The sequence below is a fragment of the Aythya fuligula genome, chromosome 9 (assembly GCF_009819795.1).
Source record: "Aythya fuligula isolate bAytFul2 chromosome 9, bAytFul2.pri, whole genome shotgun sequence".
Taxonomy (NCBI): Eukaryota; Metazoa; Chordata; class Aves; order Anseriformes; family Anatidae; genus Aythya; species Aythya fuligula.
The window spans coordinates 18,716,582-18,738,266 of NC_045567.1; the positions used below are offsets into that span (position 1 = coordinate 18,716,582).

The 21,685-nt window shown below is 35.5% G+C and overlaps 1 protein-coding gene across 2 annotated transcripts; it reads left to right on the forward strand.

Moving 5' to 3' along the window:
- Nucleotides 1-261: 261 nt before the first annotated feature.
- Nucleotides 262-21,672, forward strand: CCDC39 (coiled-coil domain containing 39). Of its 2 annotated transcripts, XM_032193016.1 has the most exons (20): nt 262-397; nt 980-1,099; nt 2,208-2,354; nt 3,428-3,586; nt 4,553-4,645; nt 4,731-4,859; nt 6,463-6,654; nt 7,456-7,559; nt 7,923-8,055; nt 10,853-11,047; nt 11,751-11,915; nt 12,420-12,557; nt 13,934-14,142; nt 15,404-15,527; nt 16,173-16,332; nt 17,249-17,355; nt 18,617-18,757; nt 18,902-19,081; nt 19,314-19,411; nt 20,099-21,672. In XM_032193016.1, the coding sequence occupies exons 1-20, from the start codon at nt 287-289 to the stop codon at nt 20,247-20,249; spliced, it is 2,856 nt and encodes a 951-aa protein (XP_032048907.1). In that variant the 5' UTR covers nt 262-286; the 3' UTR covers nt 20,250-21,672. The 2 variants fall into 2 exon arrangements, with proteins under 2 accessions (XP_032048907.1, XP_032048908.1); XM_032193017.1 differs by lacking the exon at nt 10,853-11,047.
- The last annotated feature ends 13 nt before the right edge of the window (nt 21,673-21,685 follow it).

Consider the following 21,685-nt stretch of genomic DNA (forward strand, 5'->3'; position numbering starts at 1 on the left):
GGCGCTGCGGGTCCCATGCTGTCCCCTTCCCGGCTCCGGAGGGGCCCTGCAGCCACCACACGGGGCCAAAGAGCCTCGGCCATCCCGGCACCGGCTGTGGCTCCCTGTGGGGCCGTCTGTAGGGCAGAAGACCCGCCGGAGGGATGCCACCAACCGCCGGGGCAAGGCGGGCTGGGCCGGGGCGGGGCGGGGCGGGAGGCGGCTCCCGGCTCGGCCACCTCCCCTCAGGTCGGTCACCGGGGCCCCGCCGTTGCCAAGGGGCCCGTCAGCGCCGCTGCCCGCGGCCATGGAGAGCACAGGCAGCAGCTCCGCCGCCTCGGTGCTGGCCGAGCTGCAGTGGGACGATGGCTACGCCGTGCCTATGGCCAGCGCGGAGAACAAGGCGCTGGAGGACGAAGTAAGCTGGGAGTGAAGGGAAGGAGCCGGCCGGCGGTGCCCAGCGGCTCCCGAGGAGCTCCCTGCCAAGCGAGGGGGGGGCGGCCCTCAGGGGCTGGTGGGGGGGAGGCAGTCCCTCACAGCGCTTTAGCTGCGGGTAGAGAGGGTGCGAAATTTACCAAGTCGGGAAGAAAATAATGAAAAAAAAAAAAACGCAAGGAAAAATGGGAAGTGAGGTCTTCAGCTAGGTGCCACCTCCTTCAGCAGGGTCGAGCAGGGTCTGGGCCCTCAGCCAGCAGGAGCACTTCGGGACCTACTTGGGTTTGGGTGAAGGATGGTCCAGTGGTGTAATACCGTGAGAGGTTTGGTTATCTCGGTAAAGAGAAGTACTTAGCGGCTCCAGTGTTTTTCTTTTGAAATCTCATTTTCTTTTTTGAAATCTACCTTTTCTTTTGAAATCTCATTTGATTTCTTTGGAGAATATGTAAGGCAGGCATTACACTTTATTTGGTCAGTAATTGCAGTGACTACATATTTTTAATTAGCTGCAGGTACAAATCACTCAACTAAAAATGATTAATTGACAATTATGACTTTTAAATAGCTGCAGAAGATGCAAAAAGAAAAAATGAACCTTCAAAATCAGTTGACTGACTATGAAGAGCGTATAGAAGCAATGACGTCTCATTTGAAAAATGTAAAGCAAGAGTTCACCTTCACTCAGGTAAACTGATGCATCTGGTAGATCCATTTTACGAGACATATTTAATCCAATTACCTTTCTGTGGTTGGTATCCCCGTCTATTCGACAGGTCTGTTGGAGATTTGTCTGGCCTTTCTTCCAGACTTTCACACTTTCACAAGAAAAGCCACGTGTCTCAGTGCTACGACTTGATGGTCAGTAAAAAGACCATCCTAGATCAAATAGTTGTACCTAGAAAAAAAAAAAGCATTTTAGAATTCTTTGTGAATAGGCACTTTGCTAGATTTAAAAAAAAAAAAAAAAAAAAAGTAAAGAAAAAATCAGTGAAGAAGAACAGATGCTAAACTTTATAAAGGTCAAGAGTTAATTGTGAAATTCCAATGAAGAGTTAATTCATGGATATGAAGAATGAAATTAGGTAGTTACAGTACAATTCTGCACTTTTACTACAAGGTAATTGGCAAAAATAGATGGTTTAAATTTCTAGAGTCACAAGTCAAAGCTGCATACCTTTCAGGTGAAATATGCAAGGTGAAAAAGTCTGAAGAAACTTTCCTGCAGCTGAACAACTTTCATGTCACTATGCTAAATTTGAGTTTTAATTTGCACACGAAGAAAGAGGCCAGAGAAGCTTCTAATAAGTGATAGATTTGTATTATACAGGGAAAAAAAACTCTCAAATCACTTTTTCAGAAAGCTTAGACAATACACTGCTATAGGCCAGCCTGGTGGTGTTTTTTGTTAGCACAAAACACTAAAAGCATTTATTTTGCTGTGTCTCCTGAATCTTACGTAAAGTTGCTGGAGATAAAGAGACTAAGATACGAACTTTTGAAAGATTATGAATTTAGGGTGAAATAACTTTTATATTGGGATTTTACTGCTATAAATGGTTGATCTGTGGATATCTGATATAATCGTGTGTATGTGTGCATGTGAATAAATATATATATATATCTATATTTGAGATAAAAAAAAAACTCCAAACAATATTGTTATTCTGAAAACTTGTATATTTACATGAGAAAATCATGCTATATCTGACTTTAATTTTGGTTGTATGTAAAAAATAAAATTTTTTGGTGTTGAAGACCTATTGTTTATTGTAAAGTAACGTATTATTCTCTAGTCTCTTTACAAAGCCAGAGAGAATGAAATTGAAACTGAACAACACTTTAAAGCCATTGCTGAAAGAGAATACGGACATCTTAAAAATGAGATTAAACAAATGGAAGATGAGATAGTTGCCTTAAGAGAAAAGAAAAACAGTCAAGAAGTAAGGTTCCATTTTTTTTTTTTTTTTTTTTCAAAAGAACTTCTGCATTGCAGTTAAATTTTAGTACTTTTCTACTCACTTACATTTACGGAAGTAATAGTCTGTATATAGCTATTTATAATTAAAAATTATAAATCATAATAAGTGATCTGGATGTATTTTGTAATGTAGGTAAGTAGAAGGACACTAAGGATCTCCTTGCATAGACTGATCAAGACTTAGCAAATAATAACTAGGTATTGAAAGACTTCCATTCTTAAAGCCAGATACACAGCCACGCATCTGTATCACTGTCTTGTTAATTCTTGCAGGTATCTTCTTTGTGTTGTACAAATTGTTGGTGGCAAAGTTTCTTTCTCCCACAAAACAAACTCAGGGTATGATTTCAAAATGAAAAGTTGCTTTACTTTTTTTTTTTTTTTTTTAAGGTAATCTAATGCTAACTATAACATTTTTCTGTTTCATGGACTTTTTTCTATGAATCATTTAAATTGTTTATTTTTTTCTTATTTTTTTCATTTTTTTTTTTAATTTTTTCTTCTCATCAAATCTGTTTGTAATCTCCAGTTTCTTAGAAAGTGTAGCAGAATAAAGATATCCTTGCTATTCAGCTGCATCCAGATTCCATCCTATTTATATTAGGAAGTCTCTTCACAGTCATATGGGACTGTATGTAAATTTGTATGCAGGATCTACGAACTGGGCCTTAGTGTGTGAGGGAGAAACTTTACCCTGTGATGCCTCAGATCAGTTTATTATGTGGACCTAATATCCTGCATATAGATATGGCTTGCCAGGGGTTGACTTTTCTGTTTGAAATTATTTGCATTTTAGGCTTATGGTAACTTACTGTCTTGTTTCTTCTTTAGGATGTGTGTTTCACACATTTCTCAAGTATAGGACCCATTTAACAAAAACAAAACAAAAAAATACACTATTTACCAGTTATGTTGGAAACCAGATGTGTGTAAACTTGTTACATATGATAGCTTGAGCCAGTTGTTTCAATTACTAATCAAATAAAATGTTAGCCATCTAATACTAACCTTTAAATTTATTCAAATTTTTATTAGAATACTATAAATAAAACCACTAAGAAGTTGGAAAGCTTAAAACAACAGATGAACTGCGATGAGGAACTCCTGGAGAGATGGATAAAGGAGTCAAATCGTAAATATGATGATGCTGACGCAATCCAGAAGTATGCAAAAAAAGATGAAGGGAAAATAGGCGTAAGTAGAAATGACAGTAATTTTCAGAAACAAAACAGAACTATTTTTTAGCATCTGAAGACTCTGTTATCAAGTCAGGTAAGACTGACATTTTAAACTCTGATAATTTCCACATAGCTCAAGAGTGCTAAGAACTCCATATAAGGCTCATTTCAAAGGTCAAAGAAAATAGATTTGACAAAAGATGAAAGGTGTAATTGAAGACTAGTTTATTTCTTCATCTGGGTAAAATTTAAGTTTGATGTTTTCTGAGTGCACAAATAGCTAACAAAGCCTCGTAGTGATTAGAAAGCTGAATTACAGTGAATTAAGTGGGGTGTTTGTTCAAAAATGCATGCCAAATATGGACAAGTAATGTCGATTTTCCCATTAGAACAGAAATCTTAATATTACTGAGAAGAAAGTTCACTAAAGCTGCCTTGAAAGTTCACTATTTCACTAAAACTGCCTAGAGTAATGAAAGATGGCATAGACACTCCAATCACAAGTTCAGACTTCTTAAGGGTTAGTTCTCAGATATAATACTAGTTTAGAGATAAGTATCCTTTCTTCTTAGCCTTTAAATGCAGTGGGGAGAAAATTGATTTTTACTCATTAAATACTTAACACAAAAACGTTAGCTTACACAAATAGTCTCACTGCTAAATTCTATGTTAACAAGTCACACAGCATGCTAGGAAGAGTTGAATTAAATAGTTGGTGCTGAGGACTCCATATACACATTATATACATGGTGAAAGGGTTATTTTGGCCTAGCTGCACTCTGTACCTAAGGGCTGACGAGAGATAATGGCATCTTGCATGAAGAAACATTTAAAAGGCTAAGTTCTCAGCTCTTTGTTCTCTAAAATACAATAAAAACAATGCCTCAATAATTCCATCCTTACTTCTAGCAGAAATTTACAAATTTAAGATATTGTATATTTGTTTTCAAGTACGTTACATTTTCATATCATTTCATTTCAGGCACTAACCCTTCAAGTAGAAAAGTTAACCACGCAAGCAAATCAGAAACGCAGAGCTCTTGATAATGAGCGTACAGAAACCATAACTGCTCAGGTTTGTGCATAAGGTTTTTGAAGATACCTTTTTATATATGAAATCTTTAAAATCAGGAATCATTGGGATGCTTTCTTTTAAACAGATAGAGCTTGACAAGACAGCTGAAGATTTTCGCCGAGTTCACCAGGAAAGGCAAGAAGTCATCAGGCAGTGGGAGAATGCAATACAACAGATGCAAAAAAGAGATCAACAGATTAATCATTGTGCTCTGGTAAGACTGCTGTTAATTGGTTTTATCAGTATATCAGCTTACTTCTGTATCTATGAAATTGATAGGAATTTTGACAAATATACATGTATTTTCATATATTACTGAAATGTACTCAGAATTTATTTTGAAAACAGTCTCTCAGTGTAATAGTGCTCTGCTTGAAGCTATATAAGGTTTAATTTTCAATCTGATATTTGTTGGAAAAAGCAAAGCATGCCAGTTTCAGTACTGTTCTGTCTGATCTAAGAATCAACAAGATGGAGTGTAGTTTCTTAGTGCAAGGACAGTAAGCTGAAATGGAAATAAAATAGCAAGCATTTAGAATCGGAAGAATTAGCATTTCTACTTCTGTGAACAAATGTATGACTAGCATTTCTTTGGTCAGAATTATAAACAATCACATTAAGATTAAAAATTACTCCTTTGCAGAAGTACGTTCAGCAACTGGGGAGAGCTCTTGTAATCAAAAAAGATCCTGTTGAACATTGTGAGTTAGTATTACTTGCTAACAGTCTTCATAGTTTAATAGGAGACGCAAAAAGAAAGTTTTTATCCTTTGTCTGGAGAGGTATCAGATCCTCAGAAAGTTGTGAAGGGCAATAAGAACAGATGCACCAGAGAAAAAACTTGAAGGATCACAGTATAAAGAAGTTTTGTAAATGTGGACTCCAAAGTAACAATGGCTTTTCTGAAGGGGCAGAAGAGCATGATCATATGTACAAGAAGACTCTACCTAAATCCTTAGTTCTGCTAGTATTGCATGTTCTTGCTGAAAGAATTAAACTTTTATATTGCCTATATAAAGTATACTCTTCAGTACCCAACTAGTTTAGGGTAAAACATGGTTCACCCATCATAGCTTAAACAAGCTTAAGATGTAACACTAAAAATATAATCATAGAAATTTTTAAGCCAAGAGAAATACTACCAAACAGAAACCATAATGGTCTAATTTGGCTGAAATATTTTGGATTTTGTAGTATTGCAGATTGTAAGATTCCTAAAAAGAATGAACAACAAACAAATGCATGTATTAAAAAACAAAACAAAACAACTCCCACCAACACTGACCAAAGAAAACCAAAAAACATTTCTGGCCACCCTTCTGTGTGTTATTAGTTCTACTGATGCTTTTGTAAACTTTGTTGTTGTTAATTAGAACTACAGTACAATTTTCACAGTCACTAATCTCTTACTTAACCTTACAAAATACAATTTTCCCTGAATAGATGTAAATGTGTCAGCTAAGGTAAGCATCAGTACTGTTGTAATATACCTCTGCTGTTTTCTTCATTTCAAATCTATCTGAAGATTTATTCACATAGGGTTTTCTTTCCCCTAATCAATCAATACAAATTATTTTTATTTCATGCAAGTTTATAGGATCATATTTTATTTAAATTACTGCTATATTGTGGAAATCGCTGATCCAAAACAATTGCAGGTGTTGTGATGTATTAGTGGGATAAAGTAATTTACAAATGATGTGAAACCTCGGCTATCTTAAGCAAAGGAGCCTTAACAGCAATCTATCTTCTAGTTTTGCCCTTTATTAATCTAACACATCTTAACTAATGCAAGAAATGTTTTTTTATCCTGATAGCTAATAGCAGAGATAAAACAAGAGATGCGAAAGAAAACAAGTGTGCTGAAAGAGAAGACTTCCTTTTTAATGAATGAAACTAATAATAACAAGGAATATGAAAAGAAAATTTCTTCTGCTAAGCAGGAAGCTACTAGCCTCCGGAAAGAATATCAAGCTCAGGATACTTACAGAGTTCAGCTGGAGGAAGAGGTAAGGATGACCAAGAGTTCAGAAAACCAGACTGAAACTATAACTTTTAACTAGGTGGAAGAAATACAGAAATAGAATTTGCTTTTCTGTTCTCATACTAGACTTCAATAATTCAACAAAATTTCTGGGCTTCTTAGTTTACTCTTGATTATTGGGATCTTAACCCTGAACTTAATCCTTTCATTGACAGTGCTGAAGAGAAGCAAACACGCAGCTACTGAGATGAGTTTGTATTCTCTATTCTCTGTATAGCTATAAAACGAATTATTTTTCTCTTAAATGGTGTAACACTATTACAGGCTTCAGAAGGTGTATTTTGCCTTTAGCATATATAGACTACAGTACTGTATAAAGATGAGAGAAATCTCTTCTGAATAATTGGTATCCTGTGCTCTCACAAGTGAGTGTTGATAGATAAACATTTTCACATAACTTTCTAGTCATGAGGCAGTAGGATAGGGCCATCCTGTGAACAAGCCATGCTTTTTTCATACTTTGTTACTTATATTTAATCTGCATTTGTAGCGATGGAATGAGCTGTGTTGCTGTAGTCTGTAGAAGTAGTTCTAAGAAGTACAAGTCTCATGAATCTGTTGAGAAGGGATACACTTGTATTATCTGAGTAAGTTTTCTCTTAACAAGAAAATGGTAATACTAGGCTACTCGACAAACTTGGCAATTAAAAAAACAAACAAACAAACAAAAAAACACACCAAAAAACAACATCTTCAGTTGCATTAATGTTGGATAGCTTTTCCTTAATGGGTGCTTCATGAACTGATATCCTAATTAATTTATTAGCTGGACATTTTGAAATCCAATGTGGACAAAACTGCTTCTGATTTGGAGTCTTTAAGGATACAGGTAACCAATCTGAAGAAGGAAATTCAGAAAAAAAACAACAGGTAAGAAACAGACCTTTGAAATACAGCTTGTAAGAATTACGGATATCATCAGATCCTTGATCTAGCAAAGAACCTTAAATAATGTTGATTATTAAAGCCTGCAGCTTTCTGTTTACTTCATGTCTATTTCATGTCTATTCTACTACTCTGTATTGTAGTTTCTGACACTGGGAAACTTACAAAATATCCCTGGTAACTCTTGTTTTTAGAGGGGATGAAAAGGTCAGCTATGGCCTTAGTTTTTATAGATTTGAGTTCAACCTGCTTTCTTAGGCAGCTGCTCAGTATGATATGTTAGTAGGTTTTAGCAGTGTTATATGTACGTTGCACATACAACTTGTTAAATCATCTAATTTTGTTTAGATTAAGCATTCTTAAAGAAAGAAATGCAGGTCTTTCCAATAAGCTGAAGCTTGTGACTGAGAAGACACTCAATTCAGAAGACAATGCCTTGAGGATGGAAGAAATGCTTAAGGAAGAAGAGAAAACCGTCAAGGTAAAATGTTTTTGATAGCTTCTGCAAATGAGGCTTCATTTGAATTTGCAAGCTCTATCTAGAGCAAATACTTTTATGTTAAAATGCATTGTAAATATTCATGTGACATGCAGCTACTTCATCAAATGATGAAGTAACCAGCAAGTAGATGGGTCAGTATCTGTGCCAAGAAAACTCTGGAGGAAAGTAAGTGGTCCTAATCCAGAACATGGTGTCCCCACATATCACATAGGATACTGGAATTGTCATTTTACATATCAGATATAAAACCAGTAGTCTGACTGCATACTGAACAGTGCATTTACCTCTGATACCAGCTAAATGTTACCTACAGCTTTTTGGCTAGATTCAAATTAAAGCTATTTACAGGAACACGACAAATTTTGTTATATGGTAATGTTTTGCTTCTGGTTTGTAACACTATTGAAAATTTTCAAAAACTTATATTGTGCTTAGTTCTTTCAGGATTCATTCAGTTTCATGGGCAGCAAATGTACTTGAAATTCTTGGCCATTGTTTTCCCATCAATAAGGTTACGTACTGTCAGATTATTTTCAGTAACATTACCACTGAAAACTTCTTGGTGTTAGTAAAACACAACCAAAACTTACCAAACTGCAGAGTTAGGATTTTGGCAAGTTGGGATTAAAATAATATCTTGACATGTTTTAAGTCATACTTGGTTGGCCTAATGGCCTCTCGCTATTTTAATTCTACTGCATGATAATTTGATACATCTGTTTTCTGATGATGTTGGCTCTTAAATAATTACTGGCTCATATTAGAATTCATTTTAATGATAAATAAAAATGTTGATTTGGGAATTAGCATATTCAAGGTATAAAATTTGTCTATCTCTTTTTTTAGCGTGTTTAATAGCACTTTATTGAAAAATAACTTTTTGTATTGTAGACTAAGTACAGGAAGAAAAATACCCCAATTCATTATCATCTGATGAACTGCAGTGGCTTTTGAATAAACGCAATGTTGTAATGCAATCATCTGAACTTTCCTGTATTTCAGAAAAAGTTTCTAGTGTTTTGCATTTTGCTCCTAATTCTTTTATTTTACTAGTTAGCTTCTGACTGAACTTGATACAAATCCCTTTTGGATTTTGCTGGACAAATGAGTATTGCATATGCTAACACTCTCTCTACTGTAAGATGAGCAGGTTACATGAGAGTGACAGAGCAGGTGTTTGCTCCATCTGTGCAAGCCACTGTATATACTTCTTTTTCTTTTCTGTTTTGTTTCCTACATCATTTATGTGAAATAATTCATTTAGTAGATGGAGCTTTATTTTTCAAACTTCCTAACTACACAGGCATTAGCTGTACATTTTAAATATACACGCGCAAACTATAGAGGGGATCTCTTTACTTTATAGAGTTTCTCAAATTACAGACTTTACTAATGTTTTGGTTTTCTAGAGAATTTTAAAACAAGATGAAATGAAATAACTCTCCATTAAAATGAAAACCTTACTTGCTTCTCCTTAAGACTGTTACCAGGGTGGCTAAACCATTAGCAGGGTTTTTCCACTTGTATCTCTGGTGGATAACCTAAGATGACACTGAGCTTGACAGCTCCACTGCTTCAGGGTGGTATTTTAACTTGGATGCACTATTCTTGAACAATATCTGTACTGTATTAGTCAGAAGGATGCTTTCCATCAACATTAGACACACATGACTATTTGCGGCATCTATTAATTTACTGTGAAGAGATACTTACAGGAACAATGTGGATGAAATCTCACCATTTTATGCTTTAGTTCTCTGATACTTCTCCCTCTTCTGTCTGTGGCAATGCACTGTTGTGGAGTGAAATTTATTGAATATCCTATCACTATTGACAACCGCACTCAATGAGAAAAACAATTTCTATTAAATAAATAAATTTAGATGTGCATGGGCATGATCCTAAGCCCACTGAAATCAGTGCAAAATTCTGTAGGAATTAACAGATTTAGTATTAAACTTACACCTGCTTTTCACTTCTGAGTTATCGATTTGGAATTGCACTTGACAGCACAGTCGAATACAAAAAATTCTGGTGAGAGAGTTTGATTATGAATTCTTCAACTAACTTTACATTGTTACTAAAGCCAGCAAAATGGTTCATAAGCAAAATTCACAATGTATACTTAGAAAATGAAGATTAAGTACATCTTAAAATCAGTTTGAAGAATGAATTCTAAAGTGTTTTTCTGTATTGATTAGAATGTGCATATTCAGAGTCTGTACCAGACCCTACAAAAACAGACCCTACCAAAACCTTATCTCCTGTACCAATTAAGATGCTAAAGGTAACTTGTCTATGTGAATGAGGAACTGATTTAAAAATTTGTAATTACTTTTTCAAACAAAATTAAAATGGAATAACTAAAAATGACATAAACACATATGTACAAACACGAGCTGAGTTACAAGTTTCAATAAACAGTTGAAAAGTTTTGTGTTATATTTCTCCAAATACTGACATATACTAGAAGCAATAAGCATCCTTTTTTTTTTTTTTTCTGAAAGGATGACAGGAATTCAGTTTTCTGAAAGGCTGAAAACAATACCATTCCCATAATGGAAAGAAAAGATCATGTAATAGTAGAGTAGAATCCAAGTTAAAACAAACAAACAAATTTCTCTCTAGAAGTCAAAGATTTTTTTTGACAGCCATTTTAAAGACCTATTAAATTCCACGTTCCTATTAATATAGTATTGAATTTTTTTATCTTCCTATATGTGATCAATAAATCATCACAACTTACTTATGTACTTCACAATTAATTTGTCATCAGGAAAAAGAAACGGAACTGAACAAGTTAAAAGAACAATTTTTCAAGAAAACCCAGGAGTTAAAGGTGCAGAAAGACAAGGAGACGTGTGTTCTGGCAGAAATTGAGGGATGTCGAACATCACTTAAAAATCTTAATAGTCGTCTGCACAGACTTGATGCAGATGCATTAAAACAACAGGAATTAATGTATAACCAGGTAAAATATGAATATCCTTTAATATCATGATTGTTCCTTGGGTTTAATCAGAGTAAACTGCTCAAGTTCCATAATCTTTGCCAGTATCTTAGTTTCCAAAATGCTAGGCAGTATTAATCTGAAGTATGCATTTGTCTCTAGTTGTATTAATAAAAAAGAAATAACTGATACTTGCTATGTTTCACCTATATTATGTGCATGTGTGTTTCATTATTTTTTGTATCTGTTGCTTTACCCACTAATTTCTCAAATCAATTCTTTACTTTGATCCCTGTGAACTGCAGACACCTCGGGGTAAATTTTTAAAGCAATACAAGAGGTACATGCCAAAATCCTTTTATTTACTAATTGGATTTTGTGCAAATTTCCTATGCACCACTTTGAAAATTTGTTCTTTTATATTGGCATCCACTGGTAACAGCAAAATGACAACTTTACTGTAAGCCTCCCTTAGAGCAGACTGTGCTGAGTGTGCTTTGTTATTCTAGAAGATTACTTCTGAACCATCTTTGCACATCACTCATCTAAGAATATTTTGCTAATGTTTCACATTTATGAGGCCTATAAGCTATAAGTTATTATAAAACAATGGTTTAATTAGGTGACTATCCTAAAGCAACATTTAGATCTAGCATTCTAGCTTTATAGGAGGGCTGTAATTGCTTATCTCAGACTAGTAATTCTCCTAAAATTATTTTAACAGGATTTTTACATTCAGCAAGTACAGAGACGGCTGTCACGGTTAGAAGGGGAGGTGAATACAGAAGAAAAACAAGTTTTGGAAGCAAAAATTGCTGAACTTAAGAAAACCTTAGAAGAAAAGAAAAACACATGTGATGTTTTACATGCACAGCATAAGAAACTTCAGGTAACTTCCTTAGAACTTCAGATTGACTGTGTAATAGCTAGAAATGATGTTCCCAGGCTGGAGTATTATCAAAGTTAGGTGGTTTTATCAAGATGAACTAAGAGTATCAAAGTCCTGGTTAGACATGCCAAGTGTTTTTTTTTTTCATAGACCAAAATACATGAGTATATTAGTATTGCTTTATTGGCTGAAAGATCTATATTGAAAAAATAACAGTGACTGGAATCCAAATAAAACAAGCAATTACATGAACATTGCAACAGCACTTTGCACCAGGACTGCAGTGCTCTTGGCACTGCTTGCACAACAGAATATGGACAAAAGATGGTGATTCCTGCTCCTAGCACTTAAACAAAAAAAAATAGTATATATGTGTGTGTGTGTGTGTATATGTAAACAAAAATTAACTGGTAGGTTTTGGTGTGACCTGCATTTAATGAAATAAATCGTATATTTCATATATATTCATATAATTTAATGAAATTAAATTATACTTGCAAACAGAGTGATGTCCAGCTCATCAAGAGGGCAATGGAAAAGACTGGAGAAGAAGCAAATGGTCTGATGATCAAGATAAATGAACTAAATCTTTTCAATGAGAAATCAGATCAAGAATTAAAAAAAGCAAAAGCCATTAAGCAGGTACAGTATTACTTAGCAATTTTTATAACACCGTGTGTTTTTTTGTTGTTTTTTAAAACACAAACTCATGAGGGTGGTGTTTGTCTCTGATGGTGCTATGTTTGTAAGAACCTCCTAGTTTTTTGTCTTACACCTTCCTTCCCAAACTTTGAAGTCACTTTCATAGCTATTATCTTACTAGACAAAGAGTTTCTCCTGTTGGCGGGATAAACTTTCTTTGGGTTATCAAATTGATCTGACATCATTTACATCACAATATCTACCTCGTCAGTGGTATTTTTTCTTGTTTTCCTAAGAAATGACAGCTTTGTAAGTAATTAAGAAAAAAAAAGTATTTGTTGCTCAGGAACGTCTTTATCTAGGACTCAATTTTGATTCTCAATTGTGACACTAATGATCTAAGACACTCATAAGTTTAGTTCTATTTCCATATTAAATTTTGATACTTTTTCCATATATGGCTTGGATCTATCTATTCCATCTTTAAGGAATTAGTAACAAAAAGGAAGTTCCTTTCTCCATATTTTGACAAACAAACAAAAAAAAAACATAGCAATGGATTATACTCCCAATTGTCTAATTACTGCACATTTTTTCCTTCAATAAGCTCTAAGCTTCCTAAAGGAAGCACTAAGACAGCAGAGCCATGCAGGATCTGAGTAGCAGGGGAAAGCATTTTGCTACCAGCTTAACTCATGCACTTGCTGCTCAGTGAAAACTCTCTTTCCATCACCCAGAATTTTTCTTTGGGATGAAATTCAGGGGAACAAAAGAAAGTAGCTGATGGCATAACAGAACTTGGAGTGAGGAGGTGGGGGAAGGTTACAGAGTTTGGAATCCTTAACTGATTTTTTTATGATTAAAAGTGTTTGCGTGCTAATGAATGTATTACTTACTGCTTTAAATGAGCTTTGGTGTATATATAAGTTTGATCATATAACAGTATGACCTGTAGACCTACAGAATCTAGAAAATATTCCAGGATGATTGTAATAACTCAAGTTAGATATTAGCTACTTCAGTAAGTTCCTGGTAAGGTCTGCTTAATTTCCTTGAAACCATCTGTTATGTTCTTCCATTCATAATGCTGAACTGAAAGTTGTAGATGGAAAAGTCTAACAACCCACAACTCAGTCTGAATTTGAATAAAACCATTCAGGAAGCTATCTACCCATATGCACTAACCACGCAAACCGTTAGCAAATGAGAAACTAAGAACCTCTTAAATACAGAGCAAAATGACTCTTACAGTTGTATATATAAAGGATAACACAATAGAAGCTTAATATATTTTAAAAAAAATACTCCTTATTAACTCTTATACCTTAATTAAAAGTGATGCTTTCTTATTTTGAGACCTTTTTGGTATTTGTTAGGAGATGATGATTGAAGATAACCTCCTAAAACTAGAATTGAAACGTCTTCAAGATACTCTGTGTAATAAGACAGAGCAAGTTCTAACACTGGAAAAACAAAAATTGGAGATAAACAAAGCCATAGCAGAAAGAACTGAGGAAATTAAGGTTCATAAGGCAATGCTGGATTCCCAGATCAGACTTGTGGATCAGGAACGACAACGCATAAGGTAATTATTCTTTATTTTAAAAATCTCTGTTGCAGCAACTCAAAATCACCAATATAACTTAAAACATACTGTAAGATATTTCCCTAATAATCCTCTAATTCTTTCATCTTCAACGTAATTTAGAAAAAAAAAACACACAGAGCTTGTAGGGTTTTTTTGTTATTAAATTAACAGTTGCTAAAAGAAAAAAAAAAAAGGAAAAAAATTATCAAGTACCTTTACAGGGGAACTTGTTTAAAAAGAGAAGCAATTTACCCAGTTTTACCATTTAGAGGAATTGAGGGTAAAGAACATCTTCTTCTAAGTCATAGAGTAAGACGGTTGAGGCTACTGAGCAATCTTTTCTCTGAAAACCAGCTTGCAGCTTTAACCACTAGGCAATTTCTCAGTCTTTACTGTCCATTATAACTGGTGAACAAGAAATTACAGTTTGTTCTGTTACTGAAGATTAATTAAAAACCTGCTGAAGTATGTATGTCTTATTTCTTGCCCATGTATTATGATATGGGAGATGCCCTCTTACAAAGCAACCACATAAAGATCACTTTTCCCTTCTGTAATAATCGCTGGGAAGTATTTGGGGCAGGCTTTAGCTCTGAAATACCAATACCTCTATCTAGCCCCAAATCAATGCTCAACAACCGATCTGGTGAAGTCTGGCAGGCTTTTTATTTGCTCTTCTGCTAACCACACCCCATGTAATCGGAAATTAGAGTGATTTAGTGTAACTAAAGCTAACTGCTCACTGAGAGTGCAGACTGGATTTTTTGTGTTTTTTGTCCTTTGATAATTACACAGTTAATTGATACTTCCATGTAATTCGATTTGGGGTTGTTGCCTGCTGTTGCTTATGCTCATCTAGTAGTGGCAATATTAAGATAGCAACAGCAGGGGGCAGCTTGTACAGTTGTAGGATTTAAATGCTACCTTTAAATATATTCAGGGAGCTCTGTGGGGCAGCCTCTCATGATGTGCTGATCTGGAATATGAAAATAAACTTGTCTCATTTTAGAAGTGTAATAGAACTGTAGGTAAAAAAAAAAAAAAAAAAAAAAAAAAAAACACAGAAAACCTGTGGCTAGGAGAACACAGAAAGCATCAAAAGCTAGGAGCAGCATAACTGCTGCCTTGCCTGCAATCTAATAGATGGACAGACTGCTGGAGTAACACCAGTAATTTAGACTGCTATAGCAAGAACTGCCCAAAAAACTCCTAGACAAACATCTTCTCAAGCTATTTATTTTTCCGCAAAATATATCAGTGCTGAATTTCAAGATCGCCTAAGTAAAATCGATAAACTGAGATGCAGATACGAAGTTCTTACTGTTGTCATGATGCCACCTGAAGGAGAAGAGGAGAAAACCCAGACCTACTATGTAATTAAGGTATTTTATTAACATTATAATTCATTATAATTTGAGTATTTAAGTTACAGATTTCCCTGGGCTCCATTCAAATAACTAAGACAACCTCCTTGACTACTGCTTAACTTCATCTGTTTTACATTTTCTGACACTGATTATTTAAGTCATACAGCAGTTTCAGATGAATCTGTGGTCAGTCCTAATGTCAGCAGACTTAATTTCAAACTTCATTCGAATAATCTCCATAACATTACCAGGCACCAAAGCGAGACTGATAAGCCTGTAATTAACAGGGTCTTCTTTCTTACCCTTCTTGAAAACGAGGACAACATTTGCCAGCTTCCAGTTGACTGGGACTTCTTCAGATTCCCAAGACTTTTGAAAAATAATTGAGAAGATGTCTTGCAGTGACATCAGCCGGCTCTTTCAGTACCCTGGGATGAATCACATTGGGCCCCATTATGTGCATCTGAATTCCAGTATTGTAAACAACTACTCTTGCCAGTTACCTTGTAACACAAATCTCAGTCCAATCCTGATGACATCAATAATCTCAACATCTACTGCAGATGTTAAACCCTAAATTTTGAATGTATTTTTAATGTATAATTGTCCTAATGTTTTTAGTATGTATTCAGTCACCTCAAGTATCAGTTTTATTTTCAGGCTGCACAGGAAAAGGAGGCCCTTCAACGTGAAGGTGATGATTTAGATGCAAAGATCTGCAAAGCTGAAAATGAAATTGTAGCTCTGGGAAACACTCTGCGCATACTTAATAATTGCAACAGCAATTACCGAAACTCTTTCAAAGAAGTCACTGAGACAAGTATGTAAAATGTAAATTGCTGTTTGCTGTACAAGTTACGAATGATGGTATAGCTCTGGCATACAGTGGAGAAATTCAGTGGCGCAAAATAATGAATCATAGCCAGACACAAAACAAATTACTGGGAAAAGTCATTACTGGGAGAAAGGAAGGCCCAGTGAAATATACAGGACTGGTATATAACACTGCACAGTACAAAAAGCGCTACTTTATCTGCAGTACTGCATCTCACACTGCTACTAATTCAAATTCTGGAAGCAGAAAAAGCTGTAGCACTGGTCAGCTTCTTCTGGTGTAGACTGAGCTAGCTCGATCACAACACAGGGGAAGCAGGCTGCTTCCAGTGGCAGCTGGTACAGCCAGTAACAATGGTAACAGCGAGAGTTAGGTGCATTCCAGTGATGCTGACACACTAGCCACAGTTATACCTGATTTTTGCATGGAAGAGGAGGGAAAAAGTAGTAACCTGTCATCTGGGGAGGTAATGAGGAAGAACAAGAGAAATTGCACTGTTTTCTGGTAGCGTCAGCAGTTTAAAATTAGACAACCAAGCTACAAATGTTTGGATGATGGAACTCTCTCAAAATTCTGCAAAATAGCTTCATCTGTTGCTTGCTCTCCTTCAGTGAAACTTCACTGAGCTTATAAAAAGCACAAGCAATTACATAAATGTAAGGCTAGAAAACAGTGCCAGAGGCAACTTCTGTGGTTTTTTTTGGCTTCTGGAAACTCTGGCTTTAAAGTCATTATCTTTCATGAAGCCAGTTACTTTTTCCACAGTGATCTGGAACATACTGTAACAGTAATATAGTAACACTCTGTGATGCAGTTAAAGTGCAACTTCTTTTAAAATGAAAATTGAGTTGTATAGAGTACTTGCTCAGTGTCAACTCTGCCTCTTTGTTTGGGATCACAGGTGAGGAGTATGAAGAAAAACTGAAACTAGAAGAGGAGAAAAGGGCTGCTGATGAAAAATACAGATATAAACGAAGACAGATCAAGGAACTTCAGGAAAACCTCCAGGTAAAATACAAGCAAAAGTCCCAGTTAGTCAAGGCTGCAGGATGTTGCCACAGAAACCATCTCATTAAAAGCATAGAACATTCTGGAACAATATTTTGCCCATTCTCTTTTACATCATATAGGTTGTATCAATGGATACTTTTTTTTTTTTTTTTAAGAAGGCTCTACATCTACTTTCAATAATCATTTAAGTGCTTATCTGAATTTCCTCAAGTCACAATGAAACTCCAGGCTTTTTAGTCAGGTACACCTTGAAGTTTTGAAATCCCAGGTTCACAATGGCAGATGCTCCATGCTGGCATCCAAGAAAGGAGTTGTATTTTCATCTAGTGTACTGCATCATCCTGTCCAGTACTACATAATTTAAAATCCACACATACGCTCTTCCCTATAATGTTTTTTTTTTTTTTTTATATTTAGCACTAATTATGTTGCAGTTTGTGTACACAGTATTATACATGTAGTTTACCAAAAAAGAGAAAAGAGAAAGCAAGCAGGTTGAGCACTAAATGTGGGGAAAGGATAACCTGCATTCAGTGTCCACATCAGGGACTTGTTCTTGGCTCCCCTTGTAATAAAAAAGCACACTTGGCGCTTACAAAATAACAACACTTAACTTTAACATATATCCCACGTGATTATTCTAGGCCCTGAATTGCTAGATACAGGTCAGCAAGCACTCTTTTTGGTCATTCTACCACAGGACATAGACCCCAAGATTGAAGAAGAGGGACGCCTATCCTCAGCAGGGAGTAAGCCCTAGGGTATAATGAGGTGTTAAAACATCCCCTTTCCTACCCTTTTATTTATTTAAAAAAAAAAAAAGAGCCACCCTTATGGAGCTGATTTTATTCACACTAGTCAATAGGATTCAATCTTCTCAGAAGAAACAAATGATTGTTATTTTTCTTAGGACAGGTTGTACTGGAAAGTTAAGCACTGCAATGTTCAGTACTATGCCACATAAATCCTTTGCAGACACAACTCACAGCTACATCCAAAACCACCCATCTGTAATTTCATCATTAGTACTTTTAAAGTCTGTGTTAATATACTGAAATAGCTTAGTGCTCTTTGTCCACGTATTTATCCACTGAACAGTCTGACAGGCATAGTTGTGTTATCATTAGTACTAACTGCTTGAGCTACATTTATAAACAAATTGTCAAGAGGATCTGTTATTGCTCCTAAGTAATATAAAAATTGAATGACATCAGAACTATTTTATAAATTAAAAACAATTACTCAAATGAATTTGCAGAGCATGGAAAAAAATTTGGATATACTACTGAAGCAGGAGGCCTTACTCCAAGAGCAAAAGAAGGAAAAACAAGCCGTTATATTGCAGCTGAACAAAGACATAGAAGAACAGAAGCCAAAACTAGAAAGGGTTATAAAACAGGTCTGTATGTCGATTACTGATGATTTCTAACTTTATAGTGATAAACAGCAGTATGGTTAAAACCACAACATTTAAACTCAGCAGGTTTCTTTAAGAGTGCTGCATTTTCATAATAGCATGTTTTAAACTTATGTATGTTAAAAGTGTTCCAGGCTATCCAGAGAAATTCAATCTCTAAAGAAAACTAAAACAGAAACACAGGAAGAAAGAGACATTGATCTGCGTGCTTTGAAAAACTTCAACAAAACCATCAACAAAGTGTTAGCCGATGTTCTAGAAGCAAATCCTGATTTAACTACATCCTTTCAAAAGTACTTTCACCAGGTGAGCTTTCTGGTTAACTGCGCCAAAATTTTGACTGATAGCTAAAGTCTACTGATGAAGTGCCTTTTAAGGGCATGTCCTTAATTCAACAATAAAGTATACTTACGGGAAAACAGCAAAAAAGTGCTCATCTGCTTTCAATATAACTTCAGATACAAAGGATTATAGTTTCCTGATATGCCCAGGCCATCATACAACCATTTTAAACTTTTTTTCCCCTCATATTTTCTAGTTCAATTTAGAGCTGCCTACAATTGCTTCTGTTGGTGGTAGTCAAAGTTCCCGATCACCGTCCACGCAAAGCCTACAAAGCTCACTAGCTTCTAGCAGGTAAGTGCTAGCAGTGTCTTTGTTTGTTTGTTTTGTGGGGGTGGAGGGATGGACACAACACCAGTAGCCATTTGGTTTTGTTTTTAATTTAAAGCTTAGACCAACAAAATTATTCCCTACATGATAGCATTCCTCACCCTTGCAGGTTTTCTCAATCTTGTCACTGCATACTGAACACTCTATTAAAATGTGTCTACTTATACTCTCCCTCCTTTACGTTTACTAGTTATTTTTTGTTTTGTTAGCACACAATTGAGTTTACTTCGGTATCCATCACAGTTTAAAATAAAACAGTAACTGCAAAAGAAGTACACTGTCCTCTCATTTAAAAAGGGTTTTACGTTATGAAAGCACAAGTTTGAGCTCCAGCCGAACTTTGCACCTGATTTTGTGAACGCCATTTCCTATTTCATTAGGCAAGATATATATTATCTATACACTACTTTATTGATACCTTTTCCCTCTGTTCATCATACATTTGACTAGCAGTACTGCTTGAAACATACTGAATCAGCTGTGATTTAACAACATTACCCCAGGTTACTTAAACCATGGCAACAGCTACAAAGATTTTTGTAGTGGATTTGCGGTGCTGGCTGGCTTTATGTTAAGCCACCATTTAGAAGCTCCGCCCTCTTTTTAAAAACAATGTTTCTGTATACTGATGAGTAAATTTTTGTCTTTCAGATCCTCCAGAAGCACAAGTTCCGGCTCTAGTCAGACTTCATTGCTCAAAGTGATAGACCTGAGCTTATCTGTCGACACTCCTGCAGAAGCAGCTGCTGCCAGTTCACAGCCATCCAGTAGAACTAGCAACCACGGAAGAAGTCCTAAGTAATCTTCGGAAGGTGACAGTGAAGGCTTTACACTATTTAAAGCTTCTAAATTGGTTAAGTTGTAGCTTAATTCATACAGGTCTACTAGCAATCGTAGCACTTCTATCTGAAACATATGTTTTAACTTCCATCAAAAGTATGCAATGTATTATTTAGGAGAAATTTTAAGCGTATGTTTTACATAATAAATTAATCTTTAAACTACTTTATTCTTTTGCTGTTGGATAACAAAAGATCTGCGAAACCCTTCAGAAACCCTTCATTTGCATTCTTAATGATAGTGGCTTTGACGTAGTTAGCTACCCTTAATTTCCGTAAAATTACTGCTGCCTCAAAGCTTACACAGGTAAGGTACTCCCAAGTAGTCAGCTGACTACAGCATGCTTATTCTGTACTTGCAAAAACTAGAGTAGGGGCAGTGATGATGTAAAAGAAGCAACAAGATTAACCCATGTAACAAAGATCTTAGTTTTTCATTTAAGTATCCTCCATCCTTAACAGCAATATGGAGCACTTGCAAAAACCTGGGTAGATTTTTTTTTCCTCAAAGTTTTGTTTCCATGTCAATCTTGACTTTTAAACAAATAGTCATTTCAGATCATATCTTAATCAAAAGATGATGACAATATAAAATTAAAGTCAATAAAACTGTACTACTTTGCAAAATTACACAATGTCTTTTTGGCAACTGACATATTAGGAATTACTCTGAAAACTTGGAGACTGGTATTGTACAGTCAGCCAGATGTTAGCTATTACTTCAGGGGTTTTGTTAGTTTTGTTTTTTAACAACAGAGAATGTGTTTGATGTGCTTAAATGACATTATATATGTGCTTTCTCACAGATGATGGGGGGTTCAGTTCACTTAAGCAGCATATATAACCAGTGCACCAGTATCAAACATCCCAGTGACATAAACAAAACCAAGACACAAAATTAAGAAAATTTAATGATGAAATGAGCTATATACATTGAAGGAATATGTGTGTCATTTACTTATTCCCCTTCAATACCTGGAAGTTGAAGTTTGATACAAAAATAGCTAACAGTCAATAGTACCCCAGGGGAAGAAGGGAGAAAAAAACAAACAAACAAACAAACAACAAAAAAAGAAAAACGCTTGCTTGAAAGTGCATATTTGATGTAAGTTACACAACTAACTACAGTCCAAGAGAATCAAACAATTTCACCCCATTACACAAAGAATATTGTACAGAACATCCTAAGTTAAGAGCACAGGAAACCTTGATTTTAAATAATAACTGATACTTTATGTAAGATATCCTTGCATGTCTTTCTACCATACAATCTTTACCTTAAGAAGCCTGACATTCTGCAAGACATAACAAATTCTGCTTGTCGCTTTTCATATGCATTTCAAGAGCATTTGTTTTTCTTTAAGAGAAATATAAATAAAAATTAATTTAACCATCCAGC

Bases quoted from the DNA above. Each gene is read 5' to 3' on its own strand.
- CCDC39 (XM_032193016.1), top strand. From the start codon at position 287: ATGGAGAGCACAGGCAGCAGCTCCGCCGCCTCGGTGCTGGCCGAGCTG. The intron at 8,056-10,852 runs GTAAAATGTTTT...ATTTGTCATCAG, and splicing joins AAGAAGAGAAAACCGTCAAG to GAAAAAGAAACGGAACTGAA. The intron at 18,758-18,901 runs GTCTGTATGTCG...GTATGTTAAAAG, and splicing joins TAGAAAGGGTTATAAAACAG to TGTTCCAGGCTATCCAGAGA.